This window comes from Mobula birostris, chromosome 2 (assembly GCF_030028105.1).
Source record: "Mobula birostris isolate sMobBir1 chromosome 2, sMobBir1.hap1, whole genome shotgun sequence".
Classification (NCBI taxonomy): domain Eukaryota; kingdom Metazoa; phylum Chordata; class Chondrichthyes; order Myliobatiformes; family Myliobatidae; genus Mobula; species Mobula birostris.
The window spans coordinates 39,943,174-39,965,296 of record NC_092371.1 but is presented as its reverse complement, the minus strand read 5'-3'; the positions used below and the strand labels follow the sequence as shown (position 1 = coordinate 39,965,296).

The following is a 22,123-nucleotide window of genomic DNA, read 5'->3' as shown; positions in this document are numbered from 1 at the left end:
GAGGGAAGTTAGTATGGAAATAGCAAGGGCTCTGACAAAAATATTTCAAATGTCATTAGAAACTGGGATGGTGCCAGAGGATTGGCGCATTGCTCATGTTGTTCCATCATTTACAAAGGGTTCTAAGAGTAAACCTAGCAATTATCGGCCTGTGAGTTTGACGTCAGTGGTGGGTGAATTGATGGAAAGTATTCTTAGAGATGGTATATATAATTATCTGGATAGACAGGGTCTGATTAGGAACAGTCATCATGGATTTGTGCGTGGAAGGTCATGTTTCACAAATCTTATTGAATTTTTTGATGAGGTTACTAGGAAAGTTGACGAGGGTAAAGCAGTGTATGTTGTCTATATGGACTTTAGTAAGGCCTTTGACAAGGTTCCACACGGAAGGTTAGTTAGGAAGGTTCAATCATTAGGCATTAATATCGAAGTAGTAAAATGGATTCAGCAGTGGCTGGATGGGAGACGTCAGACAGTAGTGGTGGATAACTGTGTGTCAGATTGGAGGACGGTGTCTAGTGGTGTGCCTCAGGGATCTGTACTGAGTCCAATGTTGTTTGTCATATACATTAATGATCTGGATGATGGGGTTGTAAATTGAATTAGTAAGTATGCAGATGGTACTAAGATAGGTGGAGTTGTGGATAATGAAGTAGGCTTTCAAAGCTTGCAGAGAGATTTAGGTCAGTTAGAAGAGTGGGCTGAAAGATGGCAGATGGAGTTTAATGCTGATAAATGTGAGGTGCTACATTTTGGTAGGACTAACCAAAATAGGACATACATGGTAAATAGTAGGGCATTGAAGAATGCAGTAGAACAGAGAGATCTAGGAATAATGGTGCATAGTTCCCTGAAGGTGGAATCTCATATGGATAGGGTGATGAAGAAAGCTTTTGGTATGCTGGCCTTTATAAATCAGAGCACTGAGTATAGGAGTTGGGATGTAATGTTGAAATTGTATAAGGCATTGGTCAGGCCAAGTTTGGAGTATTGTGTACAGTTCTGGTCACTGAATTATAGGAAAGATGTCAATAAAATTGAGAGAGTACAGAAGAGACTTACTAAAATGTTGCCTGGGTTTCATCTCCTAAGTTACAGAGAAAGGTTGAACAAGTTAGGTCTTTATTCTTTGGAGCGTAGAAGGTTGAGGGGGGACTTGAGGGGGGGGGCTATTTAAAATTACGAGGGGTGATAGACAGAGTTGACGTGGATATGCATTTTCCATTGAGAGTGGGGGAGATTCAATCAAGAGGACATGAGTTGAGAGTTAAAGGGCAAAAGTTTAGGGGTAACATGAGGGGGAACTTATTTACTCAGAGAGTGGTAGCTGTGTGGAACAAGCTTCCAGCAGAAGTGGTTGAGGCAGGTTCGATGTTGGCATTTAAAGTTAAATTGGATAGCTATATGGACAGGAAAGGAATGGAAGGTTATGGACTGAGTGCAGGTCGGTGGGACTAGGTGAGAGTAAGAGCTCGGCATGGACTAGAAGGGCCGAGATGGCCTGTTTCCATGCTGTAATTGTTATAGAAACATAGAAAATAGGTGCAGGAGTAGGCCATTCAGCCCTTCGAGCCTGCGCCGCCATTCAGTACAATCATGGCTGATCATCCAACTCGGAACCCTATTTACTTGCCTTCTCTCCATACCCCCTGATCCCTTTATCCACAAGGGCCTTATCTAGCTCCCTCTTAAATATAGCCAATGAACTGGCTTCAACTGTTTCCTGTGGCAGAGAATTCCACAGGTTCACCACTCTCTGTGTGAAGAAGTTTTTCCTCATCTCGGTCCTAAAAGGCTTCCCCTTCATCCTCAAATTGTGACCCCTCGTTCTGGACTTCCCCAACATCGGGAACAATCTTCCTGCATCTAGCCTGTCCAATCCCTTTAGAATTTTATACGTTTCAATCAGATCTCCCCCTCAATCTTCTAAATTCCAGAGGGTATAAGCCTAGTCGATGCAGTCTTTCATCATATGAGAGTCCTGCCATCCCAGGAATCAATCTGGTGAACTTTCTGTATACTCCCTCTATGGCAAGCATGTCTTTCCTCAGATTAAGGGACCAAAATTGCACACAATACTCCAGGTGTGGTCTCTCCAAGGCCTTGTACAACTGCAGTAGTACCTCCCTGCTCCTGTACTCGAATCCCTTTGCTATGAATGCCGGCATACCATTCGCCTTTTTCACCGCCTGCTGTACCTGCATGCCTACTTTTAATGACTGGTGTACAATGACACCCAGGTCTCGTTGCACCTCCCCTTTTTCTAATCGGCCACTATTCAGATAATAATCTGTTTTCCTGTTCTTGCCACCTAAGTGGATAACTTCACACTTATCCACATTAAATTGCATCTGCCATGAATTAGCCCACACACTTATCCACATTAAATTGCATCTGCCATGAATTTGCCCACTCACCTAACCTATCCAAGTCACCCTGCATCCTCCTCACAGCTAACACTGCCGTCCAGCTTCGTGTCATCCCCAAACTTGGAGATGCTGCATTTAATTCCCTCGTCTAAGTCATTAATATATATTGTAAACAACTGGGGTCCCAGCACTGAACCTTGCGGTACCCAACTAGTCACTGCCTTCCATTCTGAAAAGGTCCCGTTTATTCCCACTCTTTGCTTCCTGTCTGCTAACCAATTCTCTATCCACATCAATACCTTACCCCCAATACCGTGTGCTTTAAGTTTGCACACTAATCTCCTGTGTGGGACCTTGTCAAAAGCCTTTTGAAAATCCAAATATACCACATCCACTGGTTCTCCCCTATCCACTCTACTAGTTACATCTTCAAAAAATTCTATGAGATTCGTCAGACATGATTTTCCTTTCACAAATCCATGCTGACTTTGTCCAATGATTTTACCGCTTTCCAAACGTGCTGTTATCACATCTTTGATAACTGACTCTAGCATTTTCCCCACCACCAATGTCAGGCTTACCGGTCTATAATTCCCCAGTTTCTCTCTCCCTCCTATTTTAAAAAGTAGGGTTACATTAGCCACCCTCCAATCCTCAGAAACTAATCCAGAATCTAAAGAGTTTTGAAAAATTATCACTAATGCATCCACTATTTCTTGGGCTACTTCCTTAAGCACTCAGGGATGCAGACCATCTGGCCCTGGGGATTTATCTGCCTTTAATCCCTTCAATTTAGCTACCACTTCCCTACTAACATGTATTTCCCTCAGTTCCTCCATCTCACTGGACCCTCTGTCCCCTACTATCTCCGGAAGATTATTTATGTTCTCCTTAGTGAAGACAGAACCAAAGTAGTTATTCAATTGGTATGCCATGCCCTTGTTCCCCATGATCAACTCACCTGTTACTGACTATATTGTTATATGGTTATGGTTATATCTAAGCAGCAGCAGCTGTGAGAGATTTAAAAGCAGACCTTTCAGAATCAGAAACAAAACCACATTTATGATCACAAATTTGTTGTTCTGTGGCAGCAGTACAATGCAGAATCAAAATTACTATAAACTATAAGATTAAATAAATACTGTACAAAAAAAAAATAAGTAGTTAATTTTCATGGACTATAGAGAAATCTAATGACATAAGGGAAGAAGCTGCATGCCTTCAGGCTCCTGTGCCTACTTCCTGATGGCAATAGAGAGAAGAGGCCATGTCCTGGATGGTGAGTGCCGTTAGTGATAAATGCTGCCTTTTGAGCAAAGCTTCAGTGAAGAAAATAGTTTAGTAGAAACAGACGGTGAAAGTTAGAGAGTCATATGGCATGTAAAAGGTCCTTTGGCTTAACTTGTCCATACTGACCGACCGTCTAGCTGAGTAGGTCCCTTTGTTTGTCCCATAAAGCTCTAAAACTTTCCTGTTCATGTACATGTCTAAAAAGCCTTTAAGTGCAATGGTATCCATGTCTGCAGCTTCCACGAGCAATTTACTTCACTTACCCACCACCCTCAATGCCATCTTCGCCAATCTGTCTAGTCTTCCACTTTCAGGAAGCTATGTACTTTTATCACTAGATTTCTGTTCTAGAACACTTTCCAAGGCCTTATCATTTACTCTGCAAGTCATATCCTGATTTATCTTACCAAAGTGCAACACCTTGCATTTGCTTGAGTTAAATTCCATCTGCCATTTCCACAGTTGATTCAGATCCCATTGTAATCTTAGATAACCCACTTTGCTGTCTACTATACCATCAATTTTGGTGTCATTCACAAACTTCCTAAATCATGCCAAATACATTCTCATTCAAATTGGTGATATAGATGAACAGGAACAGCACCAATCCTTTGTGCACATCTCTAATCACAGGACTTCAAAATGAATAACAACCCTCCACTACCATCTTTTGACTCCTTCCACCAAGTCAATTTTGTATCCAATTGACTAGGTCACCTTGGAACCCATGTGATTCAATCTTCCTGTCTAGCCTACTATGCAGAATCTTGTGAAAGGCCTTGCTAAAGTCCACATAGACAATGTCCACCACCATTTCTCTTCATCACCCCATCAAAAAACTCAATCAAATTTGTGAGACATGATTTCCCACACACAAAGCCATGCTGACTATCCCTAATCAGCCCTTGCCTTTCCAAACACTGGAAGATCCCATCACTCAGAATGTTCTCCAGTAATTTTCCAGCTACTATGGTTAGGCTCACTGGATTGTAGTTCCCTGGCTTGTCAATGCAGCATTGTCAAGTTCAACACCCCTTGTTTTCAAGTGTCTGACCATGGCTAAAGACGATGCAAAAAGTTGATCCGCAAAACCTCTGTGGAAGAAAGAATTAAACTCGCAGGCAACAGGAAGTTCAGAGTCACTCCTACGGACTGAGCGCATGCGCTTAGGCTCGATTGCTGGTCCTGTCCTCCTGATCTGCATTTTGCAACCCCAACATTCTTTTGTCTTGGTTGTTTTGCATATGTTCTCAGTCTTTCACAGTTCCCATTCCCTCATTGACAGAGAATTTTGTTTACACCTTATCCTTATAGTCGTCATGGTTATACTGTCAGACATTACCTTCCCACCCAGTACCCCTCCAACAGTCCTTACAGTTTTATAAACTTCTTTTTGTCTCCTTTTTCATTCTGATGAAGGGACTCTGACCTGAAATATTGACTGTGTTTATTCCCACAAATGCTGCCTGATCTGCTGACTATTTTAAACCATTATCAGTTTTTGTTTTAGATTTCCTGCATCTATAGCTTCTTGGATTTTCACAGCTAGATTGAAGAGTTTGTTTTGCTGTCAGAAGATATGAGGGAAGAGGCTTTGTTTTGCCGCAGGAGAGTTTAGTATCAAGAGTTTACAAAGTTTAAGCAACCAACAGCAAGAATTGTAGTTTTGAATGTATTTTTCTTGTTTGAATCAGTACTATTAATTTAGTAAAAATTGCAGGCCATGAAATTTAACTTATTAGACAAACAAGCTGGCATAACGGTTAGTGTGATGTATGCGGCTCCCATTTCAGTAGGACCAAGAACCAGCCCTCACTAGCTAACCATAAGTATGATCCAGCCCAACCTTTATACATATGCCTTTTCACATATTGTAACTTCCTGATGACACAAACTTAAACACAAGAGATTCAGCAGAATTTTGATTCATCAGGACTGGACGAGAAGGGAGAAAGTCCAGAATAAGACAGTGGGGTAAGGGGAAGGAGTACAAACTGGCAGATGATAGGAGAAGTGAGGTGAGCAGGAAAGTAGGTGGGTGGGGGAAAGGAGATGAAACGAAAAGCTGCGAGGTGATAGGTAGAAAATACAAAGGACTGAAAAAGAAGGAATCTTACGGGACAGGACAATGAACCATGAGAGAAAGGGAAGAGGAGGGGCACCAAAGGAAGGTGATAGGCAGGTGAGGAGAAGAGAAGTGGTAATAAGGGAGTCAGAATAGGGAATGGAAAAAGGGGGAAGGGGTAGGGGAAAGAAATTAACAGAATTTAGTAAAATTGATGTTTAAACCGTCAAGATGGAGGCTACCCAGAGAGATTGAGGTTTGCTCCTCCAACCTGAGAATGGCCTCATTGTGGTGGTAGAGGAGGCCGTGGACTGACATGTTGGAATGGGGTGTGGAATTTAAATGGCTGCCAGTGGGAAATCCAGCCTATTATAGATGGACAAAGACTTACCAGTGTGAGAGCGAAGATGAATAATGAGCTGACTGGAACTATGGCTGGCATAGGGGCATATCTGGCATTTGAATGGACGCTCATCAGAGTGGATCCTGAGGTGCTTTTTCAGGCTGCTGCTATCAGCAGCAGCATAATTACAGTGCTGGCACTTGTGTGGCTTCTCTCCAGTATGTGAACGATTATGCATCTTCAGCTTATCTAGGCGACTGAATCTCTTGTTGCAAAGATCACATTTGAATGGTTTCTCACCTACAAAACAGAAACTTGAAATGATAAGTTTGGAAAAGAAAATTTGCCTATCAAGTTGAACTGTGAGCTCTATTTCAGATTATATGTTCTCATTTAAACATGTTGTAACTTCATTTGAGGCAGGGAAGTGATGAAATTCATAACGATTAACTAACTATTCAGTCTCAGAGTATTGCTTGATCTAATATACTGTCAAAAAATGAAAAGACAGGTTAAAAGAATTCTCTTTTAAATAAGCATATATACACTGAAATAAGTCTTAACTGGAAAGAATCATTATAAATATTTTAAACATATTCTGCAAAATGAAATGCAGGAAGAGTACAGTGATTGTACAAGTAGGAAATAAACAAAATCGGGTGGTAACTGAAGCTATGGGCCCATCATTCGCCCTCTAAATGCAGCACTGTTAAAAGATCACAAGATAACAGAAGAGAGATCATATCAGTGCCATCCAACTATCATCGTATCACTTGCCTGACTACTGCAAATTTGCAAAGGCAGGTACCTACTCCCCCTGGGGAAGTACCATTTATAGCAAGGAAACTTTTCATGGAACTCGGAGCAGATGCTTTAAAATTTACATTGTAAATTGAATAATGAAATAAGGCTAGCTATTAAATTATTCTATTAGTTCAGTAAGCCAGAAGCAATCATGCATTACATTACAATTACAAGATCATCTATTGAAGAATCAAACACTACTTCTTTCATAATACAAATTACAGAACAGTACAGAACTTACTAATCAGCCTGCCTAAACTTAAAACTAAATTGTTTATATATGAACATCAGCAAAATCATCCTGCATAACACCACTAATCCAGTCAGAATACGACCCCTTGATCACTGTTCTTTGTCTTTTATGCCTAAACTAATCTTGAATTGGTAGCTACTGTAGTTGCCAAAAGAGTATTTCCAATGTTTTATTAGGGAAGACAATGATAAAATCTCCAATGAACTTTAAACCAGGTGTCATTTCCCCCTACACTCATAGCTTTAACTTAAAAGATTTTCACAAACTATGGTGTGTTTGAATTTGGAGAAAATTAGAAGTGCAGTTTATGACTCTTCCATTAAGTTTGAAAAAACTTGGAGGCCATTTATTCAGCATTTTCATTTGATGTAATTTGATCATTTCCAAACTTGTTTTATTTCTGTGTACTGTTGTTGGAGGGGAATGGAGTTGTCGACACTAAGGTTTTTTTCTCTTCCATTATTAAGTTGTTAGTTTTGCCCAAGTCTTTTAGTTTAGTTGATTAATTCTGTTTTTCTTTGGGGGGATGGGCCTTTTTTTTTGGTTTAGTTTTTTTCTTTTTCCTGATTTTTTTTTCCCCAGTTTTTTTTTGATTTGTAGTATCCGTTGTCAGTTCTACATGATTGGGAGCTTTGCTAACTTACACTATTTGATTTTACAATTACTTTTCTTACTGTAACAACGTATCTCCTACTATTTGTATTATTGCTATGGTTTGTTTATATATTTTGAAATTAATAAAGAGATTGAAAAAGAAAAGATTTGTTTACTTGTCAACTGGATTACTTCCTCACAAGTAAAATCACTGGAAATAATTGAATAGTAAAGCTACAATAAATTAAAAACAAAAAACGTTGGAAATAGTTGGCTGGTGAGGCACCTGTGGAGTGAGAAGCAGGTTAATGGTCAGTTCTGATTAAAAGGCACCTATTCAAAATATTTACTCTTGTTTCTCTCTTCACAGATGTAGTCTGATCTTCTATTTCCAGCATTTCCTGCCTTTATATTAGATTTCTAGAACCTGTAATGTTTTGTTTTTCAAATAATACAAGAAGCATGTCTTACCTGTGTGAGTTCTTAAATGTCGATCTAAATCTTTATTTCCATGGGATGTTTGAAATGGACAACCTAGAGGCAAAAATAAAATTTACATACATTATAGGAAATAACTCTTTCCATTTTCCCAAAGACTCATCAGGTTAGCATTGCTTGATAGATTTTTAAGCAGTAGAGACTGAATGTATCTTGTGTTTGCTTTAGAATTAGGTTGTTAGTTATAAGCAGAAATACTCTGTGTTCCAATTTATTGAAATAGTCAGGCTGAATTTTCTTCTCAGAGTAAGATTGGATTTGTCAGCCCCCTGCAACAATGTTTGAATATATACTCCATATCATACTGTCATAATTTTCGAAAAATATGTGTGTTACCTATACAGTGACTATAACTGGACTTCTCACTTGCAATTCAAACAGAAGGCTGCTGAATAGTGGCCACAATAAAACCTTTACAGGACCTAAAAGAATTAAGCTGAGGAGATTAGTTTGTTTTTCGAGGATGCTCTTTCACCTGGGACACTTCAGTACATTAAAGAGAAGTTGCTCTTGGTCTCATCTAGCAAGAGCTCCAGGAATAGCAGGACTAAAGCTAAGTTACTGTTCTATAGATTTACTAACTATGCCTGCAGAAAAAAAATCTCAAGGTTGTATGTGGTGATATGTCTGTACTCTGATAATAAATTTTACTTTGGACTTTAAATGGGGCACAAGTCAGTAATAACCGGAAGGTTTTTGGTTTTGTGTTGGTTCTATCCTGTTGCAGATACGGCTATAGAGCGTTCATACCCAGTACTGAAGACAGTAAGATGTAGCAATCCAAGGGTTCTCATGCTAACATGCTACATAAACAAATTACTTTGTAAACCTGAGTAGAAGTAATATTTGAAATTCTGCAGCAACTATTAAATATTAAGCTGGAAAAATATTAATGAATTACTTGGGTTTTTGCTAATTGATGTAAAAAGTGCAAAAGAAACAGAACTGTAGTTTATAGGCACGGACCACTGAAATGAAATGGAGTGAATTCTGAGACTATCTAAACCACATTCTATAGACAACCCCCAATTATTGTATAGCGTTAATCACATACTTGAAGTATGTGGTCCCATATCCAAGAGCCTCCACTCCAGCAGTAGAGTGAGCAGCTTCAAGGTCCTGGGCATCAACATTTCTGAAGATCTATCCCAGGCACAATATATTGATGCAATTACAAAGAAGGCATGATAGCAGCTATATTCATTAGGAGTTTGAGGAGATTTGGTCTGCCACCACAGACTCAGACAAATTCCTACAACATTCTAACTGGTTGCATCACCTTAAGGTATGGAGGGGCTGCTGCACAGGATTGGAAAAAGCTGCAGAAAATTGCAAACTCAGCCATCTCCATCATGGGCACTAGTCTCCCTAGCATTGAGGATATTACGAAAAGGCGATGCTTCAAAAAGGTGGCACCTATCATTAAAGACCACACCCCCTGCCCCCAAATCACCCAGGACATGGCCTCTTCTCATTGCCACCCTCAAACAGGAAGTACAGGAGCCGGAAGACACACACTCAATGTTTTAGGAACAGCTTCTTCCCCTCTGCCAACAGACTTCTGAATGGACAATGAATCCATGTACACTACCTCATGGTTTTACTCTCTTTTTGCACCACCTATTTAATTTTATATATATTTCTTTTGTAATTTATAGATTTTTTATTATGCATTGCACCGTACTGCTGCCACCAAAAGAAACAAATTTCACAACATACGCCAGTGATATTAAACCTGATTCTGATTCACTGGGAGTGAAACTAATACTGCAGTTTTAAAATCAAAAAGCACAACGAAGGTCTGGAAGGGCCAACAAAATTTTGTTCTGGAGAGAATAGTCTTCTAGCTTATAACCATTTTTCTTGATACAATCCTGCACCCTAAAGAAAGACTGCTAAAAGAACTCAGACCAACTCTCAATAGACAATTACTGGAATTAATGCTTCAATTTTTGTCCACCATGTCCATTATGTCCTCAGGTTGTAAGTAGGCACTGGCAGGATTTGGCTTTTATTCATTGAAGAAATCTCACTGGGTCTTTTCTCTATGAGAGAAGTTGGGTAGAATCAAATTCAAACATTTCCTACCTCTCAACTCCACTCCACCCATTCCATTTCTTCATTGTTATCTGGCAATGGAAAGTGTCAGGACACAACTGAATCATTAGCAAAATAATTTTATACTGAGTGTCTGTGTTGCATAAGCTAGAGCATAGCACGGTGCCATCTTTTAGTAGACCTGAAAGATTTTGGCCATAATGCCAAAGCCAAAGCTGAATTTTCAGTGAACTCCCTACCTGTACAGAATCATTAGCACTGAGATTTCATAAGATTGGAAGTTAACTCAGATGATGAATCATTTAAGAAAACCTGTACATACCTGGGTAACAGCATGCTAATTTCTTTGGTGATGTTGAATTTGATTTTGATTTTTTTGCAGTAAGTCTGGTGCGTCCTAGGGATAGATTGGTAACTGGACCTGCACTGCTGGTACTTGGTAGATAAGTCTGATAGCCTTGTTCAAAGCCAAACTCTGACAAACGGCTGGAAACTGCACAAAACAAAATATTTAATATATAATTAAATGTTCTCCATTTCTTAGAATCTGTTGTTTTAAAAATACTTCTATTTTACAATGTATAAGTGAATTTCAATAATAAAGTTATAGCTTAATATTCCACAACATATATGTAGGAAGCAGCTGACACACAACTTTTGGTGCTTGGGAATATCAATTTTAGCAGTGCCTAGAATCTGATGGCAAAGCATGCTGCTACCTCTACTGATAGTCAATTTTCTAAAGATAATCTATACCGTATATTCTGTAAAACAGAGGCAATCTTATCAGAATGAACCTAAACTCTGGGTAAAATAATGTTTTATAAAACGGGTCTCTCTGAACCTCAGATCTATTTTGTTGATTAGCATGTACAAAAGTTGGAAGGCTATCAGATGGAGAATATAAATATTTTGTTTGCTCTTTCTGTTCCAAATTAAATCAAACCTAATGAGAGTAAAAGCCAATTATATTCCTTTTTACAATTAAAGGTATAAATAGCAGGTCATGATGAACTCTATTTTCTCCAAACAAGGCTTTTATCTCTAGAGAAATGCCACAAAATGCTGCTTGGCAATTATTAAATCATTCAACAGACCTGTATAAGATCACCTCAATAATAGTGTTTAGTTATCAATTTAAAAGCTGATAACCAAGTAAGATCTCTTCCTCATCTATCTGCTTTTCTTCCAAACTTTCTGAAGGACCATAAAACTCACTGGATTATCGTTTGACAGCTGATAACCTGGCTATTCTTAATGGATAACGCTAAATATTGAGCACCAACAAATTATTTAATTTTGATGTATGGCAGTAGCCAAGACTAATCCTGCCCTCAGTGCTGCAGACATAGAAAAATGCACAGATTTTCCAACAGTCAATATATTCCTAGACACTTCCCCTACTTATTTTTCTCTCAGCGTTATCATAGAATTCCAAATGCTCCCCTGACAACAAGCTCCAAGGAACACACTATGTGGATAAAGCCTTCACCCACTATGCCATCAATGGAGTCCAGTCGAGAAGTTCAGGCCTTCAGCTTGATCATGAACAAAATATGGTGCTGTAGACATAAGTTACCCATGGTGGATACTGAAAATGTGGTAAAATCTAACATGAGATTGGATTCAATTGTTCGTCATCTAAATCCCCAATTTTACATTGACCTTTCAAATCCAATCCTATTTAAGCTAATCCAGTCACCTCATACTCAACTCTCTTGCACTAGTGAAAATGATAATTGTTCTAAACGTGGCAGCAACCTTCAGCTGGAAAGCAATTCTGAATGTGGATCTCTTCCGTGAATACTGAAATCTAGAAGTTCTGTCCTCAGACTTCACAACTACAAGCAGATTTATTGGGCAGTGAGTTGAAGATTGGGGCAAGCTTATTCATTCTTGTCAATTGATTTTGACGCCGACTGCAAAAAACAAAAATGGATAACCGGTCTACTCTTGTGATAAAGAAGGGCTTTTCAGAAATATTGAGCCATGTCATCATTCATTATTTTTTAAAAATCCTGTAGTTTATGCTGAATTGATATTGTCATTATGGCAATACATTTTGATTTACAATTAAGTAATGCAGATGGTTTTCCGCCATTACCCAGCTTGATGGAACTGCAGTTGGTGCCATCCTCACCTTTCTAGTCATAGGCAGAGGATCTCAGTAATGGCTTTGCTTTTCACACTCACAACTGTTACTTTAGGTCAATCCTTAGTGTTCCTAAAGATTAATCATTGTATCTTTTGGATCTTTCTATTACATGTTGTTTAAAATTTAGAAACAATTCCTAGGCAAGTGCTGGCAAAAGCAGCTTTCCATACTTACCACCTCATTTGACCTCTCCACTTTCTCTAAACTGACAAAGTATTTAATCTGACATTCAAAACTAAATGGGCACATACTTCTTGCATTTAAATTTGTGGAAATCTGAAACCACAGACTCATCACAAATTCCATTCTCTATCCACTTATTTCATCTTTCTCCTTAGCAAATTGTACCAGCTTATTGGCAACATTGGCGTCCTACTACATCTAGACATGAGTTGCATATTCCACATGTTCACCTACTCAAAGACAGCTTATGCTCACTTTGGTAATATTGCCTATTTGTTTTTTTTTAAATATATATTGAATCTACAATAAGAACATGCATATTGCTGAAAAGCTGGCATTTATTGCCCATCCCCAATTGCCCTGAAATAAATGACTTCTTGGTCCAGAGGGCTAAAAAGACATTTGTAAGTTTGCAGTTGGGCCTAGATGTAAGCCAAGCTCAACAGTGGTGAGAGATTTCTACACACTGTTAGTGCTGATGCCTCGCAGATCCTGGTTCAACACTGACCTTGGGGATGCCACTCCACAGCTCACATGTTCTTTCTATAAGATTTCCATACTTTTTGCTATTAGATCAAGGGAAAAAAAATTCAAAGGGGATTTGATGGGTATGTGTAAGAGGGAGTAAGTTGCAGGGTTTAGGGATATAAGCAGAGGGGAATAGAAGTAATAGAATTGTTTCCCAGGAAGCACATGGACTAAATGGATAGGAAAGGCCTGCTTCCGAGTTACTTCTATAAACATTAATAAAACACATTTACTTAACAGAATTTTCAATGATCCTAGCTTTTTATTCCAAATGTATTTACCTGAATTTAAATTCCCCATGGTGGGATTTAAAACTCAAATCTCCAGGTCAATGATCCAGGCCTCTCAGTACCAATGAATGCTAACAGACTTTCCCTCAACTTATCTGCTGCTGAAACATTGAAAATTCAGCATGTTATCTAAAACTCTGACAAACTTCTATAGATGTGTGATGGAGAGTATATTGACTGGTTGCATCATGACTTGGTATGGAAACACCAATGCCCCTGAATGAAAAAGCCCACAAAATGTAGCCAATGCAGCCCAGTCCATCACAAGTAAAGCTCTTCCTACCATTGAGCACATCTACAAAGAGCGCTGTCGCATGAAAGCAGTATCCATTGTCAAGGACCCCCACCATCCAGGCCATGCTCTCTTCTTGCTGTTGCCATCAGGAAGAAGGTGTAGAAACCTGAGGACCCACACAGCCAGGTTCAGGAACAGTTATTACCCCTCAACCATCAGGGTCTTGAACTAGGAGGGATTACTTCACTCACCCCAACATTGAATTGTTTCCACAACCAATGGACTTACTTTCAAGGACTCTTCTTCTCATGTTGTCAATAATTATTGCTTATTAATTATTATTAGTTTTTATTTCCTTTTTGTATTTGGACAGTTTGTTGCCTTCTTCACATTAGCTGTTTGTCAGTTTTGTTATGCAGTTTTTCATTGATGTATTGTGTTTCTTGGTGCTTACTGTGAAAGTACACAAGAAAATGAATGTCAGGATAATATATGGGGACATCTATGTACTTTGACAATAAATATAGTTTGAACTTTGCTTGCTGATCTTTATTGGTTACTGTTACAGAAAACCCTCACTTTTTTTCTTTCTAATCCTTCTATGGTCTTACCTCCCCTCTTTCGGTTAGAATTTTATTCTATCTCAACAAACCCACAAAATCAAAATCAGAATTAGGTTTATTATTCCTGCCATGTGTCGTGAAATTTGTTAATTAAGCAGCAGCAGTTCAATGCAATATATGGTAATATGGAAAGAATAAATAAATAAATAAATATTTGCACTCTTCCAATTACAGAATTTTACAAGCTTCAAATTTTAGAATTGGTCATTTCTTCAGCTGTCACAGATGTAAGCTCTGGAATTACTCAAGAGTCTGGGTTATAGGGTGAGGTTAGACAATCTAGGGTTTTTTTCTTGATTTCCTGTAAGGGACTAAGAGTGATCTCACAGCAGTATCTAAAATTACAGGGCAAATGCACTCAGTCTTTTCCCCAGGATTGTGGAATGAAGAATTAGAAACATAGAAACATAGAAACATAGAAAATAGGTGCAGGAGTAGGCCATTCGGCCCTTCGAGCCTGCATCGCCATTCAGTATGATCATGGCTGATCATCCAACTCAGAACACCGCCCCAGCCTTCCCTCCATACCCCCTGACCCCCGTAGCCACAAGGGCCATATCTAACTCCCTCTTAAATATAGCCAATGAACTGGCCTCAACTGTTTCCTGTGGCAGAGAATTCCACAGATTCACCACTCTCTGTGTGAAGAAGTTTTTCCTAATCTCAGTCCTAAAAGGCTTCCCCTCTATCCTCAATCTGTGACCCCTCGTTCTGGACTTCCCCAACATCGGGAACAATCTTCCTGCATCTAGCCTGTCCAATCCCTTTAGGATCTTATACGTTTCAATCAGATCCCCCCTCAATCTTCTAAATTCCAACGAGTACAAGCCCAGTTCATCCATTCTTTCTTCATATGAAAGTCCTGCCATCCCAGGAATCAATCTGGTGAACCTTCTCTGTACTCCCTCTATGGCAAGGATGTCTTTCCTCAGATTAGGGGACCAAAACTGCACACAATACTCCAGGTGCAGTCTCACCAAGGCCTTGTACAACTGCAGTAGTACCTCCCTGCTCCTGTATTCAAATCCTCTCGCTATAAATGCCAGCATACCATTCGCCTTTTTCACCGCCTACTGTACCTGCATGCCCGCTTTCAATGACTGGTGTATAATGACACCCAGGTCACGTTGCACCTCCCCTTTTCCTAATCAGCCACCATTCAGATAATAATCTGTTTTCCTATTTTTGCCACCAAAGTGGATAACTTCACATTTATCCACATTAAATTGCATCTGCCATGAATTTGCCCACTCACCCAACCTATCCAAGTCACCCTGCATCCTCTTAGCATCCTCCTCACAGCTAACACTGCCACCCAGCTTCGTGTCATCCGCAAACTTGGAGATGCTGCATTTAATTCCCTCACCCAAGTCGTTAATATAGGTTTAAGGTAAGGCAGCCTGTGGCATGATGCAGGAATCAGAATAACAGAATTAGGTTACAAGAATTGCATCCAAGTATCATTAAAACCTAATTATTTTCAGAGTGCTCAACAATAATTATTCCTGGGACAGTTTGGTCTATATTCCTCTGGAAAGGGGATTACCTCATTCTATGTGCAACAGCTCCTGTTATGAATGCAAGGGAAATTCACTCCAGTAAATGTTACATTGAATTTTTGCAATGTGTCAAGTGATTCTGAAATGATCATTACTGCTTTACATTCTACATAATGTCTGATTAAGTAACAGAGAGATTTTTCAGCCTTTGATGCCACAATAGGTTTCAAAGTAATGGTTCTAACATTTGGGCTAAAAGTAGATGAAGTTAAAATTTTATGTAAATGTTAAACTTATTCAAGACAAAAATACTCATAAATTAAATTCACTGTTGTTCCAAATTCTGCAGCAAGTTATTTATATGAACTAACACAATGGTGGGAAGATAGTCTCTTAAAGTCCAGTGAACATCTTGACAGTTACCGGGTTATAATTTTGTCACATCCTTGCCAAAGAAGTACAAAATAACAAATCATCTGTATTTGCGTTTAATGGAATTTTGTCTGTAGCCTCCAAATTCACTGTTTGATGCCATAGAATTTTAGAAGTACTTCCTCACTGACTACCCCTGGCAGCTGAACACCTGAGGACATTCAGGGTAACACACACAAAATGCAGGAGGAACTCAGGAAATCAGGCATCATCTATGTAGGGGAATAAACAAATGGCATTTTGAGCAGAGATCCTGCTTCAGCATTTCTGGATTTCCAGCATCTGCAGAATCTCAAACTCATCATTCCAAATAAACTGATTCCTAAGCTCCAGAACCTGAGCCTTAGCACTCAGATCTGCAGTTGGATCTTCAACTTCCTCACAGACAGGACCCAGGCTGTAAAAATAGGGGACAAGCTCTCCTCTACAATCACTCTGAGCACCGGTGCCCCACAAGGCTGTGTACTCAGCCCCCTGCTGTACTCACTGTACACCCATGATTGTGTAGCTAATTTTCCATCAAACTCAATATATAAGTTTGCTGATGACACAACAATTGTAGGCCGTATCTCAGGTAATGATGAGTTTCAGTACAGAGAGGAAATTAAGAACCTGGAGGCATGGTGCGAAGATAATAACCTATCCCTCAATGTCAGCAAGATGAAGGAATTGGTTATTGACTTCAGAAGGAGTAGCGGACCGCACGACCTAATTTACATCGGTGGTGCGCAAGTGGAACAGGTCAAAAGCTTTAAGTTCCTCGGGGTCAATATCACAAATGACCTGACTTTGTCCAACCAAGTAGAGTTCACTGCCAAGAAGGCCCACCAGCGCCTTTACTTCCTGAGAAAACTAAAGAAATTTGGCCTGCCCCCTAAAACCCTCACTAATTTTTATAGATGTACTGTAGAAAGCATTCTTCTAGGGTGCATCACAACCTGGTACGGAAGTTGTCCTGTCCAAGACCGAAAGAAGCTGCAGAAGATCGTGAACACAGCACAGCACATCACAAAAACCAATCTTCCGTCTGTGGACTCACTTTACACCGCATGCTGTCGGAGCAGTGCTGCCAGGATAATCAAGGACACAACCCAACCAGTCAACACACTTTTAGTCCCTCTTCCCTCCGGGAGAAGGCTCAGGAGCTCGAAGACTCATACGGCCAGATTTGGGAACAGCTTCTTTCCAACTGTGATAAGACTGCTGAACGGATCCTGACCCCGATCTGGGCTGTACCCTCCAAATATCCGGACCCGCCTCTTGGTTTTTTTTGCACTACCTTACTTCCCATTTTTCTATTTTCTATTTATGATTTAAGTTTTCCATATTTACTAATTTTTACTATTTTTAATATTTAATATTTGTAATCAAGGGAGTGTGAAGCGCAGAATCAAATATCGCTGTGATGATTGTACGTTCTAGTACCAATTGTTTGGAGACAATAAAGTATAAAGTATCTCATGTTGGGGAAATTCAGCCCTCCTCAGACTAACCAACCTTGACCACTGTGTTTCCATTGTATTCATGATATCAGATGCAAGAGTCCTGAGTTTCAAGTGTAGATTCAGTCAGCCTAATGGGAAACAACATCTTAACAACAAGAGAATTTCATGGAACATAGTTTATTACTTTCGTCCTCGATTGCAAATCAATTAATGAAAACAAGAAGTGAATTTTATATACATAGTGACAAAGTTGGTAAACCGTTGGCTAACTAGTTGAACACTAACTATTCCAAATTTCAAATTAATCAGATTCATAATCAAAATGGTCAACTGGTATCTGATCAAGCTGAGACTAATCAATCCTTTTTTGATTTTTATTCCTCCTTATATCAATCAGAGTCTCCACGAGACTCTAAACATATATATGACTTTTTAGATAACCTAGATTTCCCTAAGATTTCACATGATGTACCTCCTATGCTTGACACTTCCTTTACTACTGATGAGATTAAGAAGGCTATTTTCTCTATGAGTCCAGGGAAAGCTCCTGGTCCTGATGGGTTTACTGTGGAATTTTATAAATGTTTTGCATCTTCATTAATTCCTTGGTTATTCAGGGTTCTGGAGGCCTCATTAAAACTTGGTAAACTGCCTGAATCTTTCTATAGAGCTTCGATCTCTTTAATATTAAAGAAGGATAAAGATCCTACTCAATGTGCGTCTTATAGACCGATATCCTTATTAAATGTTGATTCTAAAATCTTTTCTAAATTATTAGCAAACAGATTAGAAAAAGCACTTCCTTATATTATTTCCGAAGACCAAACGGGTTTTATTAAAGGTCGTTACTCTTTTTATAATATTCGTACACTGTTAAATATTGTTTATACTCCCTCGCAAAATGATCCTGAATGCGTCATTTCCTTAGACGCTGAAAAAGCCTTCGGCAGAGTCGAATGGCCTTATTTATTTAAGGTGCTTGAAATGTTCAATTTCAGCCCAAAATTCATATCCTGGATCAAATTGTTATATCATTCTCCTATGGCCTCAGTCCGTACTAACTCTTTAAGCTCATCTTTTTTTCCTCTTTTCCGAGGTACCAGACAAGGTTGTCCTCTTAGTCCTTTATTATTTGATATTGCATTAGAACCTCTTGCAATTGCTATTCGAGAATCTTCAAATATTATTGGGATAACTCGGGATTTAAAGTCCCACAAAGTATCACTTTATGCTGATGATTTACTTTTATATATTTCTAACCCTCAAAAATCTATTCCTGCTGCTTTAGATTTATTAGCACAATTTAGTCTTTTTTCAGGTTATAAGTTAAATCTCGGTAAGAGTGAACTCTTTCCGATTAATAAGCAAGTTCCCTTATATCAGAATCTTCCGTTTAAATTGGTTAATAATAATTTTTCATATCTTGGGATTAAAGTTACCTGTAAACATAAAGATTTATTTAAGACTAATTTCCTACCCTTAATCGATCACATTACTAAACTTTCATTTAAATGGTCTCCATTTTATTTAACTTTGATTGGTCGTATTAATGCTGTTAAGATGTTTATTCTTCCAAAATTTTTATATGTATTTCAGACACTACTGATTTTTGTTCCCAAAGCCTTTTTTGATAAAGTTGACTCTAAAATTTCTTCATTTATTTGGCAAAATAAAAACCCGAGATTGGGTAAAATACATCTACAGAAAGCTAAGACAGATGGAGGTTTTGCATTACCTAACTTTAGATTCTATTATTGGGCAATTAATATTCGACATATGAAATTTTGGTTACTTGACCAAGATACACTATCCATTCCTAAATGGGTAGTATTGGAATTACAATCTGCCCAAGGTTATGCACTTGGCTCCATTTTAGGTTCTTCTCTTCCTTTTGATTTGAAACGCTGTAAACTGGTTTGTAACCCGATAGTTAAATATACCTTACGTATTTGGTTTCAATTCCGAAAATTTTTCGATCTCAATCAATTTGGGCTTGCGATTCCTATTTTAGGTAAGATATTTTTCCCTCCATCTTCCACTGACCATGCCTTTCAAATTTTGTACGACTAATGGTATTTCACGGTTCTTGGATTTATTTTTAGATGGTTCCCTTATGTCTTTTGAGCAATTATCTAATAAATATAACTTACCAAGAATACATTTTTTTAGATATCTCCAAGTTAGAAATTTCCTAAGTACTATACTCTCTTCCTTTCCGACGTTATCTTCTACATATATTTTAGACACTATAAATTAACCTTAATCCATGTCAGAAAGGTGTAACGGCTATTATTTATAATACTATTATGAAACTTAAGGAAAGCTCCATTTGATAAGATTAGGTCAGATTGGGAAAAGGAATTGGGTCTTACTATTCCGGTGGATGACTGGGTGCATATTTTACAACTGGTTAATACTTCCTCTATCTGTTCTAAACACTCCCTAATTCAATTTAAAGTTGTCCATAGAGCACATATGTCTAAAGATAAATTAGCTCGTTTTTAATTCTCATATTAACCCTTTGTGTGACAGATGTCACTGGGAATTAGCTTCCTTAACTCATATGTTTTGGGCCTGTCCTACTCTGGAAACTTTTTGGAAAGATATTTTTAATATTATTTCAAAGGTATTGAATATAGATATTTCTCCCCATCCTATTACTGCTATCTTTGGATTACCTAAAATTTCCAGTAATCTTTCCCCTTCAGCCCATAGATTGATTGCATTTCTTACTTTAATGGCGAAAAGATGTATTTTACAACATTGGAAGGAGATTAATGCTCCAACTACATTCTTTTGGTTTTCCCAGACGATACTATGCTTAAATCTGGAGAAAATTAGAAGTCATCTTTATGATTCTTCAGTTAAATTTGAACAGACTTGGAGATCTTTTATTCAACATTTTCATTTAATGTAATTTTTTTTTCTTTCTCTGGCCATATCTACATTCCCTTCTTGCTTTTTAATTGTTTTTGATGGAGGTCGGGTTTGAGGACGTAATTGTTTTAAGTTGTTTAACTCTACTTGATACCTAGTTAGCCCATTGCTTTGCTTTGCTTTTTAGTTTAGTTGCACGGTGGGTTTTTTGGGTTTTTTTTTTCTCTTACTGACATGTTTGAAAATTAGTATACTATTATATTACTTGGTTATTTTATATTTAAACTGCACTGTCTGTACTAATTTTTTTGTATTAATATCTCTTGTAAATTTATATTGCAATTGTGTATCAGTGCTTATATGGTTTACCTTTTGTGTACTAATTCGATAAAAAGATTTAAAAAGAAAGAAAGAGAGAGAATTTCAGAAAATATGCTCACTTGTGATTAATGTGCTATTTTCAAAGTGACCCTACCATAAAACGCATCTTTTCCTCCCCCTCCAACTCCCCGCCTTCTGCAGGGATTGCTTCCTCCATGATACCCTTGTCTATTTGTCTCTCCCCACTAATCTCTTTCCTGCCACTTATCCCTGCAAGTGGCAGAAGAACTATAAATGCCCATTTACCTCCTCCCTCAACTGCAATCAGGGCCCTACACAGCACTTCCAGGTAAGGCAAAACTCCACACGGGGTTGTCTACTGAACCCGTTGCTCCTGGTGCAGCCTCTGCTACATTGGTGAGACCTGACATAGACTGGGGAACCACTTTGTCAAGCACCTCAGCTCCAGCCACAAAAAGCAGCATTTCCCAGTGGGCAACGTTTTCAATTCCTATCCCCACTCCCACTCCAACAAGTCAGTCTATGGGCTCCTCTTCTGCCACAATGAGGGCACTCACAGGCTGGAGGAGCAGTACTGTACCTCATATTCCATCTAAGTACCCTCCAATCCAATGGTATGAACACTGACTTCTCCAACATACAGAAATTTTTTTCCCCTTTCCCTCTTCCTCATTTCCCCACTCTTGGTCTTTTAACCCTTCTCTTCAACTGCCTATCACCTCCCCCTTGTGTGTCTCCTCCTTCCTTTTCTCTTATGATCCACTCTCCTCTCCTAAAGGATCTCTCTTCTTTGCCTTTTCCAAGTAGCAACTCCCAGTTTCTTATTTATGCCCCTTCCACCACCCACCTCACTTGACCTATCACCTTCTAGCTTTTCCTTCTCTCCCTTCCCCACCTTCTTATTTTGGATTTTCCCTTTCCTATCCAGTCCTGATCAAGGGTTTTGGCCCAAAATATCAACTGTTTCTTAATTTCTATAGATGCTGCCTCACCTCTGAGTTCCACCAGCGTCTTGTGTCTGGATTTCCAGCATCTGCAGGATCACCTGTGTTTCTGATTAATGTGAATATGAACTGTTCTTACAAACATTAAATCCAGGAAACAAGCAATAAGTTTGACCCCAGAGAGAGAGGGGGAAAAGAAAACATTTTGCTTTGGATCACTTACAATGAAAATAAAGATCAATACCAGGATTAGCTACAGTATGTACAACAACTGATAAATAATTCCGCCA

General features: G+C 38.7%; 1 protein-coding gene across 1 annotated transcript in view; it reads right to left on the bottom strand.

Moving 5' to 3' along the window:
- zfp64 (zinc finger protein 64 homolog (mouse)) overlaps positions 1–22,123 on the bottom strand; it is a 77,540-nt gene that overhangs the window by 7,381 nt on the left and 48,036 nt on the right. The window contains exons 3-5 of the mRNA XM_072239854.1: positions 10,603–10,773; positions 8,196–8,258; positions 6,122–6,373 (exon numbers count right to left, since the gene is read on the bottom strand). Coding sequence (XP_072095955.1) covers positions 6,122–6,373; positions 8,196–8,258; positions 10,603–10,773 — 486 coding nt within the window. The remainder of the gene's footprint in view (positions 1–6,121; positions 6,374–8,195; positions 8,259–10,602; positions 10,774–22,123) is intronic.